This window comes from Dermacentor albipictus, chromosome 4 (assembly GCF_038994185.2).
Source record: "Dermacentor albipictus isolate Rhodes 1998 colony chromosome 4, USDA_Dalb.pri_finalv2, whole genome shotgun sequence".
In the NCBI taxonomy this organism is placed as follows: Eukaryota; Metazoa; Arthropoda; class Arachnida; order Ixodida; family Ixodidae; genus Dermacentor; species Dermacentor albipictus.
The window spans coordinates 57,118,806-57,136,784 of record NC_091824.1 but is presented as its reverse complement, the minus strand read 5'-3'; the positions used below and the strand labels follow the sequence as shown (position 1 = coordinate 57,136,784).

The 17,979-nt window shown below is 49.8% G+C and overlaps 1 protein-coding gene across 1 annotated transcript in view; it reads left to right on the top strand.

The window, feature by feature from the left end:
• Positions 1 to 5,617, top strand: part of LOC139059531 (uncharacterized) — a 41,249-nt gene extending 35,632 nt beyond the window's left edge. Inside the window, exon 4 of the mRNA XM_070537951.1 lies at positions 5,398 to 5,617. Within this exon, the coding sequence (XP_070394052.1) occupies positions 5,398 to 5,617 (220 nt within the window). The remainder of the gene's footprint in view (positions 1 to 5,397) is intronic.
• Positions 5,618 to 17,979: the final 12,362 nt, after the last annotated feature.

Genomic DNA, 17,979 nt, shown 5'->3' with positions numbered 1-17,979 from the left:
CAACATCACTTATCACTTATTTGTTCAAAATAGAAATCACTCGCTTATCTGTTGTTTACTATCAAAAGTTTTGCACCCCTGTCTATAAAAAAAATATTGTACATGCATTGCGTTATATGTGTGTTGAGATACCACATTGCAGTCTTCAGCTTCTGTTCGGATCGCTGGAGATGCAGGGTAGCCAGGATTATATAAAAAAAATTCTCAGAAATGTTGCCCACAATTTTCCGATAGTGATAGCTGCAAACATCTTCCGTGAACTTGTTCTACTGAATTTTCAATCATTGGTTATCGAAAAAGTTGTCGTCAAACATTATTGGAATTGGCACTCAAACAAAAAAATGCCACCACAAGGGAACTTCGAAAACACTTCCGTTTTTAGTTCCTCATTCAGCCACTAGGTATGGTGCAGCCAGACGATGTGCATATGTGCCGGATATTTTTATCAAGTTACCGGATGAAATCTTTGACGCGACTCCGAAAAGCCCGCTGAAAGAATTATTGAAGGAGCAATGGTGAAATCAGTTAACATCGAGAACATTTTGGCATTGTAATATTTACTTCTTCAATTTTTTTTTGGTTTTAAGTAGAATAACCAAATGCTATCTTGTCCTTCTTTTTCATTTTTTGTCATTCATCTTTTTTTGTCCTACATGTCTCATCAATTTATGTATTTCTTTCACCATGTATATCATGTTCATAGGTCCACAAAAGCCAAGTGAAGCTTAGACCGACCTGTTCGTGTTGTTTTGCATTTTTGGATGGCAATAAAGTATTATTATTATTATTATTATTATTATTATTATTATTATTATTATTATTATTATTATTATTATTATTATTATTATTATTATCGCAAAATAAAGATAAGATACGTTCAAATGGAACATTCAAGTAGAACGTGGCGATTCTTTCAGAGCACCCATTGCATTTTAGATTAACACTCAATTTTTTTTCCGTATAGTTTTCTGCCTTCCCGAATATATTTTGTTCGTTGATTCTTGCGCACCTATATACACACAACTTTCGCGGCATGCCATTTTGAACTGGCAGACTCAACTTAACAAAACGAAGACCGCCGTATATACTTAGATTAAATTGCAGACACTCGGCTCCCTTAATGTCGCTTACTGCACCACAGCGCCAGATTATGCGAACGGTACGAATACTTTATCCTTGATGCACAACTCGCTAAATGCAGCGACTTATGCCCACCGATTCGGCTCCATTGAAAAGGTACAAATTGTGTTGGTTCCATTTCTGTTCACCGCACCGCGAAAAAGGCACTTACGAGGAATCGGTATAGTCTTGATTAATCTAAAAGAGCCGATTCTAATTACCACATAATGGTCCCTGAATACGGTCACAAATGAAAAAAAAAACAGAACTAAAATGTACTCAAACATGATCTCACGAAGAAACATGCTCATGACATCCTTCTACGACGTAACGCGTCACACGTGAGTGATAACACAAAAGAGTAAATGCGGTCTAGAAACGCTTCATGGTCGCAGAGGAGCGCGTACGAAATTCCCGTCAAGTCATACAAGCCTTTTACTGCAAAGAAAGTGCAGTGCTTCACCGCTGACAGTTCAGTCGCACGTACAGCACATAACTGGCAATTTTCGAAAAGCATATAGTGTCGACATCATATATCAGCATATGAACGTCGCTAGAATGTTTGTTCGTGGAGAAGTCTTCGTGCTTCGACACTGCTGAATATTATTCACACGTGGGCTTGCTGAACACGACACGCTCAAGCAAACGAGTGATACGTGCTTTCAGTCATTGGCACGGTGGATATCGATATGTTGCAGCACAGTGGCTCCGCTATCTGTTTCCAAGGTCGATGTTTTGCATGACACACGAGTGTTTCTGTGCACTTCATGTAGTGGCGACTCCCTTTACATGGCCTCGGTAACCGTGGCCGAGTGGTAGAATCGCGCGCACCTTTCGTCTCCCTTTACATGGCAACACATTTTTTTTTCTCTAATTTATGCACACAGACGATCGCCTGCACGTAAGTGCCTCCTTCATTAGAGCACCATTACGCGCTGCATGGCTAGCTTATAGGACGGCAGAAAATATTGCAGCAAGTCCGAGTGGTAAAAACGCCCATACATTGCGGTTGAAAGAAAGATTCATATCGAGTTCCCATGCCTCCTCAACGTATTCGAAGCAATTACGTATATATACACGCGTCCCCTCTAGTTTTTCGCATCTTAACTGAAGATCTTCAGCGTCGCGACAACCAGCTGTGTTCGACACACCATCGACGACAGCCCACTATACATTGCCGGCGACGTCAAAAAAGGGGGAAGTCATTAGTGCAATTAGCGTGTCTCCGCGGATTCAGAAGCAGGGCATAAATAAGGACGCAAGCCGCGGAGGGGGAAAAAAAGCGAAACTTGACCATTCGCTACAATCTTTTTTTTTTCCGACGGGTGGTGCCGCGTGGAGACCTTGAGAAGAAGAGAGCGCGGATCACTGCCGAATACGCACACACATGCCCACGAAAGGGTCCCACACCCTCGACGGCAATGAGCCCCGTAAAGCTGTCAGCGCAATGCCGAAAACGGAAACGCCGTAGACGTATAGATTCGCGCGCGAGAGAAAGAAAGAGAGTGAGAGACATCCACAGCCCTTTCGGTTTCGTGCGCGCTCCCTTGTACGTCATGCGGCAAAGCCAGGAGGCACCAGCATTCAGCCAGCTAGTTCTCTTCTCGGCTGACGCTGGTTGCGCCCCTCCCCCCCGCTCCCCCATATAGGAAGCACGGCTCGGGCAAAGCCGCTCCTCGACACGGGACAGCTGCCGCGGGAAACGCACGTGACGGGAAAAGATCACGTTCATTTGGGCCCCAATGGCAGAAACAATGCCCTGCCTGCCGTGCCCGAAGGCTGCTCGCTGCCGACGTGATAGCCGCGAAAAGGGGGTCGGAGGGGGGGGGAGGGGGGGTGCCACTCGCGTATAATCCCTCCACGGTAGCAGCCAGCAACTTTTCTCTCGCATTGCCAAGGCGCGGCAGCGGCGGCGTATACGTACGGGACGCGTATTTCGAGCGGCCATTAAAAAGCCATTACGGCGCTTTTATGGCAACTCATCGATCGGATCTCCCACGGCGGAAATCTCTTTTTTTTTCTCCACGGGCGATAAAAATCAGTCTCTCGACGAGCGTCGTCGATGGCGCCTGGCGCTTGGGGCCAGAGAGGGCGGAGGGGGAAAGAGAAAGAGGAAGAAAGAAACGGTGCCACTCGAGGGCTTTCGACGGAGCGCTGTAACTTAATCTCGGATTCCTGCGAGGAACCGAAGCGGGATTTCTCGCAGGAAGCACCGTAATCTGAATGAACGAGGCGCCGTAAAGCGAATTCCGCTCCCTCCCCCCTCTCTCTCTTATTTGTTCCGAGGAGGTACGTTGAAAGAGCTGTGCCGAACGGGTGCGGGAACGGTCTCCGACATGGACTGTTGATGGACCATTGGGATGCGTATACCTTTCTTCGGAGCGCGATAAATGCGTGTAGAGCGTGGCCCGTTGCGCGTCTATATGCATGCGGACGTTTGCATTCATCGGCGCCGTCTCTGCTCGTTTTTGGGTAACGGCTGGGCTGCCATTCATTCTGCTTCGCTCGCGTGCGCTGGGACCGCGCAAAATGATACTCCCCAAAGAAACAAGCAAAACAAAAACATACGCGGCAACTACCGCCGTTTATCGCGGTGTATCTGCGCGTGCACGAGAGGTGACGTAGAGAAACAAGTTTCACCCGCGTTTTGCGTTTATTTACGTCTCCAAGTGCAAGTGTCCTTGCTATTCCTTACATGTCTTAATAAACAACCACTCAGCCTCAACTTCCACGTTGCAAGCAATGCCGGGAATCGACTCCTCGCGTTTTAAAGAAAGTACAAAATGCACAGAAGGGGAGCAGAAAAAGTATCTTTACCCGAAATGGTTCCCGCACATCTTCTAAGACACCCACTTATACGCTGTCACTACTCATTGCACTTGGTTCTGTCTCGCTTTAAACTCAGCACCCATACACAAACAGCACTGCTCATTGGCCGAGAAAGTATTTATTGAAAGCAAAATTTGGCAAGTTTTCCGGGGCCCAGCTGTATAACATTCTAACAGCCGTAAACAACTGCACTGCCGCCGTTTCAGAGGAATGTACTTTCCAGCAATGGGTGTCCATCAGTGGCTGCAGGAATCCCCGAAACGGATGCTATCCTTCCGTCGACAAGTTTTCGGCGGACGAAACTGCACCGATAAACACGTGCGCTGTCCACTTACACGATCAACAGCTTCCATCTGCAATCACTCAGCCATCGAGACATCACGTGACAGCCGCGCAACGGACATGCTCGAGAGGAGGGCCGTTTCCCCATACAGGTTCAACGGCTACTTGGGCTCGAAAATTATGCATGAATAGTTCGCAGCGGCGCGCTCCCCCGGCCCTCCCACGCTTCCTGGGGACCAATTCCCGAAAAGAGGCCTGCGGGGTTCCCAAGGGGGCAGGCACCCCGTATGCAGATTTTGGGGCACGAGGGTCCCCACTCGCCCGTTCTACGCCCCTCCATGCAGGGTTCCCCCTCTCCGCTGCTTCCCACGCCTCGACTTCCCCTGTCGGTCCCTTTCTTTCTTTCCTTCCCAAACTCTAGCATGGCCCCTCTCCCCCCAAAAGGCATTCGTCTTGTCAGGTCTACGTCTGTCTCTCCTTTTCTCCTCTCTTTTTTTTTTATTCATTCTCTCACCCTCGCTGACCTTCCTTTTCAAGCTCCCACTCACTTGTCCCACTCGCTCACTCTTCGCTTTCGAATCTCGGGCGCTTTCTTTCAGTCAGCATTCGATTCACACCCGCCTCAATTTCTTTTTGTTTTCGTTTTTTTCTGGTGCTCAGAGCCAAGCGAGCCTTCCGCTTCGTATGCCCACACCCCGGCAGGCCAAACATACAGACACTTTCGCAAACAGATACATTGAACGTCGCCGGGAAGCTGCTTTCTCGCCGCCTGAGCCAACAGTGCCTGAGGAAAAGGGAGAGACAAGTGTATATTAAAGAAAAAATAAGGAGTAAAAGAGTGCCACGGTAAAGAGCGTCGTTCTCGAAAAGAGGCGAGCGCGGACGGCCCCCTCAGCGCCTTCTCAAAACCCCGGGCGGCCGGGTTCTAAGCCCTACGTCGCGCGTTTAGAGGCGCGCGAGGCAGAGCGGAGTAAGAGCTGCTGCTTGTTTGGCACCCCTCGTCGAATAAGTACAAAAATAAACACTCCTTCTAAAGCCAAAAGCGCTCATTCAATGCACGCCAGGGATCCCTCTTCGCTCGAAAGACGCGACGGGCCGAGTTCGGCTGCCTCATTCCTCCTATGTTTTTTTTTCTTTTTTCTATTTCCTTTTCGCTCTCGCATGCAGCAGCGTTGAGGGCTTCTCTTCCGTCTCCACCGACATTTCTCTCAAGTTCTGCTTATTTTTCGTCGCCCTTCAGGCCCCTTTCGCGTGCCTCGCGGCGCCACCGTTGCTGTTTCTCCTCGCTGCTACTCGAAGCCAAGCCGCTTCCGAGTCGGCCCTGGTGGCTCCGAGCGCCTGCCAGCAGAACGGCCTGCGCAAACGTAGCGAGCTCAGCCCACACTGAGTCTCAATAGTTGCATGCAACGGCCTCAAAGACGTTGGCCCTCCCTGTCTTTCCTTCGTTCTCCTTCCTCCTCACTCACTCATTCACTCACTCACTCATTCACTCACTCTCTCTCTCTCTCTCTTTTTTTAAGTCTGCAACTCGGGCATATTCGTTTAACCGCGGAAGGACACATTCAACAACTATATGAATCAGCTCCGTCGTCAGTAACGGTCTTTCACTATAGTAAGGACTCGTGTAACATATAAGCAGCAGCAAACCCTGTATATATCGTCGCACAGTTTCACATGCGCCCTGACTGCAAACACGGACATTCGACGGAACGCGAGAGACAGAAGGCTGCGGTTGAACATTCAAAGGCGATGGTAGTTTCTATTCTGCGCGCCCCTCCGCCAGTATCTAAGTCTTCTTTGCGAGAAGGAAGCCCTAATCACCTAAGAGCAAGAGCCGCGGCTCTATTGAAGTTACACGCATCCGAACGTTCGCACGCACACGGAGCAGTCGGCATCTTTCAGTACGACTCAACGAAAATCGAAAGGAACTACTTTGTCGGGCGTAGATACACGTGAGAGGCCCATTCGCGCAGACGCCATGCGGAGCGGTGCGCCGAACTAGCGTGACAGGGTGCAGTGCGTCAGTCGATCGCCGTAGATAGGGACGCGAAAGAGGCCTGTTCCGGCTATCGTTTTCTTTTACTTTCTCGGAATCGGTCGCCTAGACCGCGCCGTGAGATCTGCGCTGAGACTGGAATCTCGGACGAGAAAGGGAACGAAGGAGAGACTCGAACGCCCGACGTAACCGTATAGCAGTGGATGCCGCCACACGGCCTAGAGTATCGGCCCAAAGCCCGCCGTCGCAGCCTCGCCGCGCTCTCTCCATCTGCCCAAGCTTTCTCTCCCGCTTCTCTCCTCCGTCGGTCACACTCTCTGTTCTCTCCTCGCTCTCCGCCTCACGACAGCGCGCGCAGTAATCGTAAAATATGAGCGCCACGGAAGAGAGGGAAATTGATTCGGGGAGGGTGCCGTGGCTTCGAGAAACAGAGCTCGACAGAAAATAAAGAAAGAAAGTAAGAAAGAAAGGAAGAAAGAAAGAGAGAAAGAAAGAAACGAGGCGTTAAGAGAAAAGCATTGCGGATGTGGAAGAGCTATACGAAAACAAAGGAAAAAGAAAGTAGGAATTAGACGACTAAGGAATACAGGCCCTATCACTTCCCCTGTCCCTTCCTTGCTTCCTGTTTTCTCCGTTTCTGCTCTTGTTCCGACCATATAGACGAAGCAAATAAAATTGTGCTGGCAGCAGCTCGCATGCATGCAGGGAAAAACAGCAATCGAAAGAACTGCGACAACAGCGGTCGGATGAGAATGGCGCAGTGGGAGGGAGGGAAAAAAGGTCGTGGTGAAATGAAAGCGCCGCGGTGCACGGTGTAATGTAAGCAGTATAGCGGGGAAAAAAGCCCCTCGCGACAGCCGTTTTTTTGGCGTCCACAGTTCATCCTGACGTACGCGATGACGTCGGTTTTCTTCAAAGGCAGCAACGTAGATAATGATACATCCAATTAAAATGACAAAACAAGTAACTCTGTCCTTTGCTTTGCAAACGCTGCAGCCAGAGTGAAGCATATATATATGCGTGCTACACCTCCAAGCTGAATCATGTTTGTCAAGTTGAGGCAACTTACCATTAGTGCAGTCATAGAACAATATGAACGAACAAGAAAAAAAGGTAATTTAATGAAAGAATGTCATTATCCAGGCTTTCCACCTTACCATAAACAGACCTAAGAGAGAGAGAAAGCAAGGACAGGAAAGGTAGCTTACAAACTACGTGAACAGGACCATGTCGAGGCGCAATAAGTGCGTTTCTACTGAGCACTTGTCTGATGGGAACATTTGTCTGATGAAATATTCTGTTGTGCTCGTTTCAATTACGCTCAAGCGTGAACATTAAGAACGCGTTGCTTGCCGTATCCCCGCTAGACAGATGCGCAGTTACTCAAGAGTTAAAAAAAAGAGCCAGAAACGTCGATAATATATAAGAATGCCAAGCTTCAGCGTCATTTACAAATACTTCTCACACACACACAGGAGGACCGATTTTGAGCTGCTTTCTATAAGAAAAGGAAGTGTTTCCCCGTGTCCCGGTTCTCAGATGGCTCTTCACCTTGACCGCAAGCATACACAACCAGCATCACATTCGCTCGCGGGCATGGGCCAGATGGCGCAATAAGCGCACCGCGTCCACCTCTGGCACGGTGCCGCGCTCCGAATCAAGAGTGGCTACACACACGGCGCGATACGGCGCCGGGGGCCTTTCTCTCCTTTGACCCAAACTGCAACATAAGCTGAGAAAAACAGCGTCTACCTGTTCATAGGTACATATACGAACACACACACACACACACACACACACACACACACACACACACACACACACACACACACATTATATATATATATATATATATATATATATATATATATATATATATATTTATATATACGCACACACAAGCACACACACGGCGGGTCCCGAAGAAGAAAGGCGTGGCGCGCGTGGTGGCGGCGAGCTTATCTGGAACGGCGCGGATAACGAGCTCGTTGGGACAAGCAGTTTCCACTGCTTTTTATGGGCCCACAAACGAGCCGTTTCGCCGCCACGGCCTGTGGCGAAGCCACGTCCGCGGGCTATAGCTGCGTGTGTACCGTGTATGGTACACACACACACACAGACGCGAGCGCGCGCGCTCGCTGGCGGCATATAGGTGGGCCACGCCGCCGTGCAAGAGAGACCTGCGTGAGCAACCGGCGGCGGCGGCTCGCAGTGCACAGAGCGCGACAAGAGCGCAAACGAGTTTTTCTTTCTTTTTTTTTTCTGTCGGTCGTAATTGCGACTGCACCAATTGCGCACCACCGCTGGCGTCACGTGCACGATAAGTGCCGGCGCGGCGCTGGATGACATGCAGAGGGGCTTTAGAGACATGCTGCTCGGTGCGCCCTCTTTTGCTTTGCGCTTGCTCTTCTTTGCTTTGTTCCCTTCGCATATATTGCTACGGGGGGAAGAAAAGAAACATTCGGTTCAAAGGCATCGGGTCCTCGAGATCCCATACGCTGATGCGGGTAAATATATTGTCTCCCATCTTCAGTGTACTGCAAGGTGATCGTTACAGATGGCTCTGCGAACACGATGGCCACTTGTTAAGTGAGGTGGCCTATACGTCGAATCGTTACGAGACCGACTGCGAAAGTCATCGCGCCTTTATTTCGCCTCTTGTGCTTTTACCAGCTGTCGGTGAAACAGCGCCGCTATGTCGTGGTGTTGCTCCGCGCTGTCGTGGTAAGTACGAGTGATGCACGTTCCTGCAGTTTATGTGATGAAATTGTTGATCTCCAGCTGGTCATTGGACGTGAACTGGTGAGCTTAGATGGCGCTATATTTATGAAAAACTGAACGTATAGCGGCGTATAAGCTGACATCCTAAATTGCAGCCATTCTTGCGCATAGCATAAGTTGGATGCTGTTAAAGGTACTTGATTCGAAGGGCAGATGGAAAGAAAGGGTCCCTTCTTAAAGGGAAAATCACCGATGCCTATCTCTATCTCCCGCTTTCATTCAGTGTCAAGAAATTATTTCATGCCTCACATTTCTAGTGCTGTCCATATAAGCGTCACCATCAGTAGTCACTTATGCTGTGGAGTTCATTATTCAAACACCATAAAAGCTTCGCGAAATTGAACGGCCACCGACGTAAGAATGGGGATGAAAGTGTTCCAATATGTTTTGGTTTACGATCATATGGAGAGGAAGTAGTTAATAAGTTCGACCACTCTTAATTTTCAATATTCCGCGGTAAATTATAGCGCATACGAATGGAGCAATGTGCAATTTGAAATACTATGCGTGTGCAATTACGGTAGACAATAAGAACTGTCAAGTGCTGTTTGAAAACATTGCATTAAACAATTTTTCTACCTTTCCTTATTGCAATGCATTAAAGGATGCTGCAATCTTGTACTATATTGTATAGTAGAGCCCGGACAAAGCACTTGAAACTACCTCAACGAATTGTCAACCAAGAGAATATGCGTTACTGTGTGGCATCGTGCCTTGAAGAAGACAAGTTCACTTGTAGAAACTTTGGCTCCTGCATGCTTTCACTTTGTTCACGTTTTGCTCATCATCGTGCATAAACTTATTTCGTGACAAACGGCAAACTGACTTGTATCTGCATATATACCTACAACACGTGAAAAGTACAGCAATGCGTCTGAAATCGATTCGACCACTGCAATGCCAGCAAAATTATCAGTGCAGCTTTCCACACTGGCTTTTCTTTTTAATATAGATATGAAATGTTGAGGGAATGCAAGCGCCTTTAAATGACTCGCCCACTCTTTTTCACGTGCGATTATATCCAGTGAAAGGCCATGCACAGGAACAGAAAAATCACATAGAACACTAGTTTCTGAAAAACGTCCTCAATCCCGTTTTACTGCCTGTGCACGGGCTTATGGACCGGTCCGTATTTAGATTTAGGAAATATTTCTTGATGGGACAGGAAGACATCACGAATAAATACCCCAATATTCTGCAGCACGATAGACTCGAACGAAGTCTGTACCCTTTACCTCACCTGAAACTCAACAAAACGCAGTTATTTTAAGGAGACTGCAAAACAACACCCGTGTTGACCGCATCCTATTGCATAGGATATCCCTCCAACGTAATTTTGCGGAGTATCGGGCATCCTGCAACACATGGCAAGGGAATACTCGGGCACCGCGGGACCACGCAATAACCGAAGATGGCAGATGAAAAAAAAAATTTCACAGCCGAATCAGACACAACGAAAAGAACAAGGAAGAACTGTGGGATGACATGCTGCACTGCCCAGGTCTGGATGACGAACGAAAGCTGGTCGACCGGGCCAGTGAGGCAGCGAGAGCCCACGGATTCCTGGAATGAGGAGGCCGCCTACCTGAGGGCGTGGAGAGATCTCTTTTTGAGCTGAACTTCCGGCCATTACATCAAAAGATACGCTGGCTGCAGGAGTGATGCGTATGTTCTAGTTTTGCATAATAAATTCTTCGAGCAATCCTGCTGATAAATAGTGCACGTGACACGATTATGCATCGCGCGGAAGACTACAACAGTGCGTCGCTGCCGTTATTCAGCAAGTCAGATTCCTCAAACTGGTTGCAAGTGCGGTGTCATTTGCAAAACACCCAAGCGTTGCAAACGTTTGCAAAACCTTGCAGAGTTCAGATGTACACAATGCCGAACATATGGACGAGAGAGTGCGAATCGAGCACCAGAACGTGCGCAGCGATTCACAGGATGTCCTCTAGAGGGCGCTTAATGTCACAAATAGAGGCAGAGGGAACCACACGCGCGCGGCGAGGACGCGCAATCAAAGGATGCCGGCTGAGCAGAGGGAGAGGATGCAGCGCGGAGCCGCTCTTCGCGAGAAAAAAAAAAAAAAGGAAGCGCAACAGCGGTGAGTAACCGGGTGGTAGCCATGGCAACGACGCGGTGACGTCACTCGGCAGCAACGTGGAGCGAGCGGACAACCGGCCCTCCGCCATGTGCGGAGAGGATCGATGCAAAGTGGGGAAGCGGCGCGCCAGGAGGACCGGCCCACCACGACGAGAGGGTGCGGGCCGCTGAGGAACCGCCTCCTCGGAGGACCGCCGGCCGCTGCCGCCCCTCCGAGGGCTCCCCGTCTCGGCGACCTCGCTCGGCGAGACGAAAGGGCGATGCTGAGAGTCACCACGCAACGACTGTCCGTCACCCGGCCTGACAGAGCGGTGGCACAAGAATAGGAGCAGAAGGAAGACGCGTCGTGGTCCAAGATGGGCCGTAACGAGCGATGCATCCGCGGTCTAAATTAAACGGCTGGTTCGATCTATGTTGCAGCAAACCGACCGCATCGCCCCTGTTCCAGTCAAGTTTCTTCCACTCCCCCCCCCCCTTTTTTTTTATCATCTCGTGGTTTCGCAACATTTAATAAAGCTTATCATGCACAAACAAGTGTGATTGCATGTGCCGCAGTAAACAAAGGAACAGAGGACAGATATAATTTTTAAAAAAAGGAGGGGGGGGGGAGATGAGGAAGCCCATAAAAGACAATCACCAAGCTCAAGATGTAGCTGCAGCACAGGGCACATAAAAAAATAAGTGTTTTGCAAACGCTGTAAATCTTGCAAGCACTCACGAATCGCCTAGATGTCTGAAATATATTTAAAGAAAGATGACACAAAATTCTATAAGTCAACAACATTGCCAAATGAGCTACACGCGAATTATTTCGGAATCTTAGTGTGAACTTATGATCAGAAAAGAAGAAACAAAGGTCGTTCAAAGTAGTTTTAGTGCCTTAGAAGGAATTATGCGGTTCCAGCAGCAGAAATTAAGAACACTCAACACAGGCCAATTTATACAGCTGGCTGAATTAGTGAACGTTATTGAGGGAGAACAGATAAATGACAGTACCGACAAGAGTGTCTATACAACTTTTTGTCAGAGGAAATATTTGATATTGTAGACCTAAAACCACGGGAAAATGAAAAACCGTCGAAAAAAGGCAAAAAGTATAAATATATAAAGAGAACTTGTTCTCAGCAAAGCTAACCGCACCTGCGTCCAACTACGGCCCCTGAAGGATCGCTCACATTACCACCTCCACCTCTGCGACCCAGATTCACAGAAGCGCCTATACGAATAAAACCAGCAGCCGATACCAAACAACGCATCTGGCCCCAAAAGCGAGTGGTCAAGAAATCGCTGCTGCCGAGCCCACCCGTATAGGTAGGTGCACGGGTGAAGCCACGCTAAATAGGTACATACGGCACCCACAAAAGCGCCATCTGCGCTCCCCGATCTCTTTGTCCTCAGACTCGGCGTTCTCCGAAAGTGCCTCACGAATGCGTCCAGATGTAAAGACGTCTATGGTTACACAACGCCTATACAGAAATGGCGTCCCGCGTGCACCGCAGCGAGGCTAATTCTCCAGATGTATACGCCACGACAGACGTGCTTTTCTTGGCGCGCAGATGATTCAAGATAGCAAGCGAAACGCGAAACTCTTCTTCGTCTGTTTGGACGCACGGTGTCCTGCGAAAAAAGATCAGTCGGACAGCGAGCAGCTTTGCAATGCGCTTGACATACATCACATTGCACACCGCGGTTCGGAAGAGGATGACGCTTTTCACAATGCGGGGGGGGGGGGGGGGCTGAAAAATACGGATACTGAGCGCAGGCCGCGTATAGTACGCATTACGTGCAATGGAGCCGCTTTCCCTCGCCCGCCGTGGCTCCCTGCGCGCCCCCTACGTTATACAATACGGCGGGAAACTGCACCACACTCGAGCTCGCATGGCTACCGGGGGCCCGCAACGTGAAGAAGGGGAACAGCGGCCATGGCGGCTGCCGTCTCGGGCGCGTTGCTGCCGCAGTAAACGAGATTTGTAGCGTCGTTAGCCGCAGCCGCGCGTTCGTCGCGCGTATACGGCCGAGATACCCGAGGCAGCGCCGTCGCGTGTGCGCTTCCTTCCTGCATCTCGAGCGCGCCGCCCTCTTCTTCCCTCGTACGCGTCAGCGCCCACCCTTGCGCCATTCATCTTGGAAACTTTGAACGGAAAGCGCGAACTTTACCGCCGATAGTGCACCACAAACGCACAGGCCGGCGCTAGCACTAAGCGCGCGCGCCCTAAGTGCTTGCTTGTTTGTGCGAGCATGACGACGACGTTAAGTATTTAGTGATACTTCTTGCGTCCCTCCCCTCCTCGCTCATCACTCCTGTGCCCTCGCTCACTTTTTTAAAGGATATTGTTACTACTGTTGTTGACTTTCTGAGAGAGAGAGAGAAAGCAAGGACAGGAAAGGTAGGGAGGTCAACCAGAAGAGTATCCGGTTTGCTACCCTACACTGGGGGTGGGGGAAAGGGGAATAGAAAGAAGAAGAAAGGGAGAGAGTAAGCACAGAGTACGTGTGGGAGGGACACTATGCACAGGGACACTATAAACGGTCTCTTAAACCGGTGTACCTCAAGTATTGCAGTAATGCACGATTCGCTTTTCGTGCCAGTGACGGGTGTGGCCACGGTCCGAGTATCTTTGACTCAGTGAAAGGTCGTAAGTCTAGTCGGTGTAAAGTTTCCTGCAGAGAGAGGCGTTGTACATCATAGTGGGGGCAAGTACACAATATGTGCTCGATGGTCTCCTCGCACCCACAGTAATCGCACATCGGGCTCTCGGCAATTCCCAAACGAAAGGAATATGAGTTTGTGAATGCTACTCCCAGCCACAAGCGGCACAGCAAGGTTGCTTCCCCGCGGGAAAGGCTAGATGGCACTTGTAGCTGTAGCATGGGGTCCAGTTTATATAATCGGCAGTTGAAGGCACCTGAACTCCAGAGTTCTTGCGACTTTTTGCGTGCATGTAGGCGAAGTTCCCTGGCAGCGTCAGACCTCGCCAAAGGTATGGAACGCCTCTGGGTATCTTCGTGGGCAGACCGGGCAGCCTTGTCTGCTAGGTTGTTGCCGACAATGCCACAGTGAGCAGGAATCCATTGAAATGTAATGCTGTGCCCTCTTTCCAGAGCATGGTGGTGTACTTCCCTGATGTCAGATATCATCTGCTCGTATACTCTGTGACGTAATGCAGACTTGATGCTGTGAAGGGCTGCCTTAGAGTCACAAAATACGACCCATTTCTCTGTGGGCTCTTCGGTGACGTACATCATAGCGGCATGGAGAGCTGCAAGCTCTGCTGATGTCGATGTAGTCGTGTGCGACAATTTGAATTGAACTGTAACCTTCTTGGCTGGAACGACGAATGCGGCAGTTGAGCTGGCACGTGAGGTCGAACCATCGGTATATATATGTATGCGGTCATGATACGTCTGGTGTAGTAATAGGAGCGTAAGTTGCTTCAGAGCCGGCGATGGATGATTGGACTTTTTTGTAATTCCAGGAATATCAAAATTTACTTGAGGCTGTCGTAGGCACCACAGGGGAGATGAAGGCTTTGTCGCCGGTGTAAAAGATGACGGTATGCACTCTTGATGAGCGCTAATCAGTCGTGAAAAGGTCGCTTGAGGTCTTTCGGCTGGTAGGGAGGTCAAATGATGGTCGGGGATTCTTGACAGATGGCGAATGTGCGCTCTGAGAGAGTCGACAACTACGTGTGTCTGGATCATATGGTCCCCAGCGATGGCAATTGTTGCTGCTGTTGACGTGCACCGAGGCAGCCCTAAACACGTGCGTAGGGCTTGACCTTGTATGCTCTCCAAGGCGCGAAAGTTCGTCTTGCATGCATTTGACAACACTGGTAGACTGTAACGTAGGAGTCCGAGAAACAGTACCCTGTAGAGCTGCATCATAGAACGGACTGGTGTACCCCAGTTTTTGCCGCAGAGAAACTTAAAGACCTGAGCAATGGCAACCAATTTCTTCTTTAGATAGACGCAGTGAGGGCTCCACGAGAGCTTGCGGTCAATGATTACACCCAGAAAGCGATGTGTCTTAGAATAGGATACCGCTTGACCATTAATTGAAACAGGATATGATGACATTTGTTTGCGCGTAAAGCCAACCAATGCGCACTTTTCAGTAGACAGGCTGAGGCCTTGTTCTCGTAGATAAGACGCCGTCATGGTTGCCGCCCGCTGGAGCCTGGCTCGTACCTGAGGTCGTGTCACCGCAGAAGCCCAGATGCAAATGTCGTCGGCGTATATTGAGACGTGAACTGACCGCGGTAGGTACTCTGCTAGTCCTACCAAGACGAGGTTGAACAGAATGGGGCTCAACACTCCACCCTGCGGCACACCATGCCTGATGTAATGTTCCGAAGTTGGGCCATCTTCAGTCTGTAAGAAAAAGCACCTCTCAGTTAAATAGTCCCGAATCCATTGATACATCCGGCCACCAACTCCAACAGCCTCAAGCGAGTTCAGTATGGCCTCATGGGCGACGTTGTCATATGCTCCTTTAATATCTAGAAAAAGTGCCACTGATAGGCGCTTGAGGCTTTTTTGATTTTGGACCCAGGTTACGAGGTCAATGACGTTGTCGATGGACGAGCGACCTCGACGAAAGCCCGTCATGGCGTCCGGATAGATGTTGAATCGCTCTAGGTACCATTCCAAGCGAGCAAGAATCATTCTTTCCATCAGTTTACCGACGCAGCTCGAAAGCGCAATCGGACGGTATGATGAGAGCTCAAGGGGAGACTTTCCAGGTTTCAGTATGGGGATCAAGCGGCTCGATTTCCATTGTCTAGGAACAGCGCCATTCTGCCAAGACTCATTGTAGTAGCTGAGCAGCTCATGACGTGCGTCATGTCCAAGGTGGCATAGGGCAGCATACGTGATGCCATCAGGTCCTGGTGACGACGAACGTCTGCAGGTCGCCAACGCAGCATCGAGCTCTTCGAGTGAAAAGAGCACGTTCATTTCTGGTACACGTGCCTCAGGGATGTCATTCAATGCTGCGTCAGTAATGGTGGCCGCGGACCCAGCAACCCGTGCACAGAACTCTTCAGCCACTTGAAGTTCCGAGCGGAGTTGGTATAGGGCCAGGGCAGCAAAGGGCTTCCTTTGATGCGGAGATGAGCGAAGTCCCCTAACAGTTCTCCATATGTGCGAGAGCGATTTTCTGGGATCAAGCGACTGACAGAAAGTTTTCCATCGCTTGTCATCCAGTTTATCTATACGACGCTGTACTTTCTTCTGTATGCGTCGTGAAGCCCTCAGATCCAAGACGGACTTCGTGCGCCGATACCTCCTCTCCGCCCGTCGGCGTTCCGCACGAAGCCTCTCCAGTTCCATATCTGAGTCTGTTCGCCTTGCTGACCTTGTGAGCGAGCAGATGGATGTTTTCAATGTCTCTGCGATTGCTTCTTCGATGGTGTGTGAAAGGCCTTCTCGACATGCGTCATCCATATCCTTCTTAAACTTTGTCCAATCAACTGTACGCAGGACAGTAGAGGAGCGTTGCTCAACTCCTCTAATCTTTATGTAGGTTGGAATATGGTCACTTCCATGTGTTTCAATGTCCGTGAACCAGTCGACGCTCGAAGCAAAGCGCCGTGACACCAAAGTTAAGTCCAAGCAGCTACTATAGGTGGTGCCTCGCAAAAACGTAGGGCTGCCGTCATTCACACAGCACAAATCATGGTCGGCAGCAAAGGAGGCGAGACTCCTGCCTCTGGAATCAATTTTAGTGCTTCCCCATAGCTGGTGATGCGCGTTGAAGTCACCTGTGATAACCCAGGGGCCATTGTTCATCAGTAATATTTTCTTGAGTCGTTCGCCGTCAAAGTGACCCGCTGGGGATATATAGGCTCCAATTAGTGTGAATGACACATCTTTCTTTTGGATATTCAGGCAGACATATTGGTTGTCGTCGTGAGGCTCTACCGCGTTAGCGACATATGTAAAGTCCGTGCGGATGTAGATGATTACTTTCGTGCTCGCGCCGCATGTGGACGAGACGAAAGATTCGTAGCCGGACAGTCTGAGTGGTGTTGACGTATTTGGCTCGCAAATGACCAGTATGGGAAAGCGATGTGTGAAAATGAATTGGCGAAAGTCTGCTATGCGGGTCCTTAGACCCCTAGCATTCCACTGAAAGATCGACGCACCTTTAACTTCAGTGCGGAAGGGGACTATTGTTCGAGCCATGATGCTTAAACGATGCTAGCAAGCACTGGATTTAGTGCATCCAGTATTTGCAGAGCACTTCGAGCTGCTGGGGTTTGCAGCTTGTTCAGTATGATGCGCATTGTATTAATTAGCGATTGCAGCATATCAGCCACCTGCTTGTCTTGGTCGCACAAATCACGGACAGTAGACTTCGGGGGTTGTCCAGCAAAATTTTGCTGTGATTCTGTCGGTGGATGCTGTCGTTTCGGTAGAGCCGGCCAAGATTCTGCAGGTGTGGTCTTCTCAGTTGCCTTGTTCTTCGCGGTCCTGTCGACAGTGTCTGGCCCGGGCGGCAGAGGAGGAGGAGGTGTTGTAGGCAGTGGCATGCGCGTCGCAGAGACAACAGCCTTCCTTGAGGGGCGCCGGCGACGGGAACGTCGCTTCCTGACTTTTTCGGCGGCTTCGCGATGAGATGAATGATCTCTCGCCATCTCTTTCAAGATAGCCATTTCCTTCCTAATAAGCGGGCATTTCCTCGAGGAAGCTTCGTGTGACCCTCCGCAGTTTGAACACTTGACCACAGTCGCGCCACATTTATCTGCAGCGTGGGGCTCTCCGCAGCGGGGGCATGCTGCCTGATTTTCGCAGACGCTGCTCACGTGTCCTAGTTTCATGCATTTGCGGCACTGAAGAGGTTTCGCAATGAAAGGCCGCACTGCATG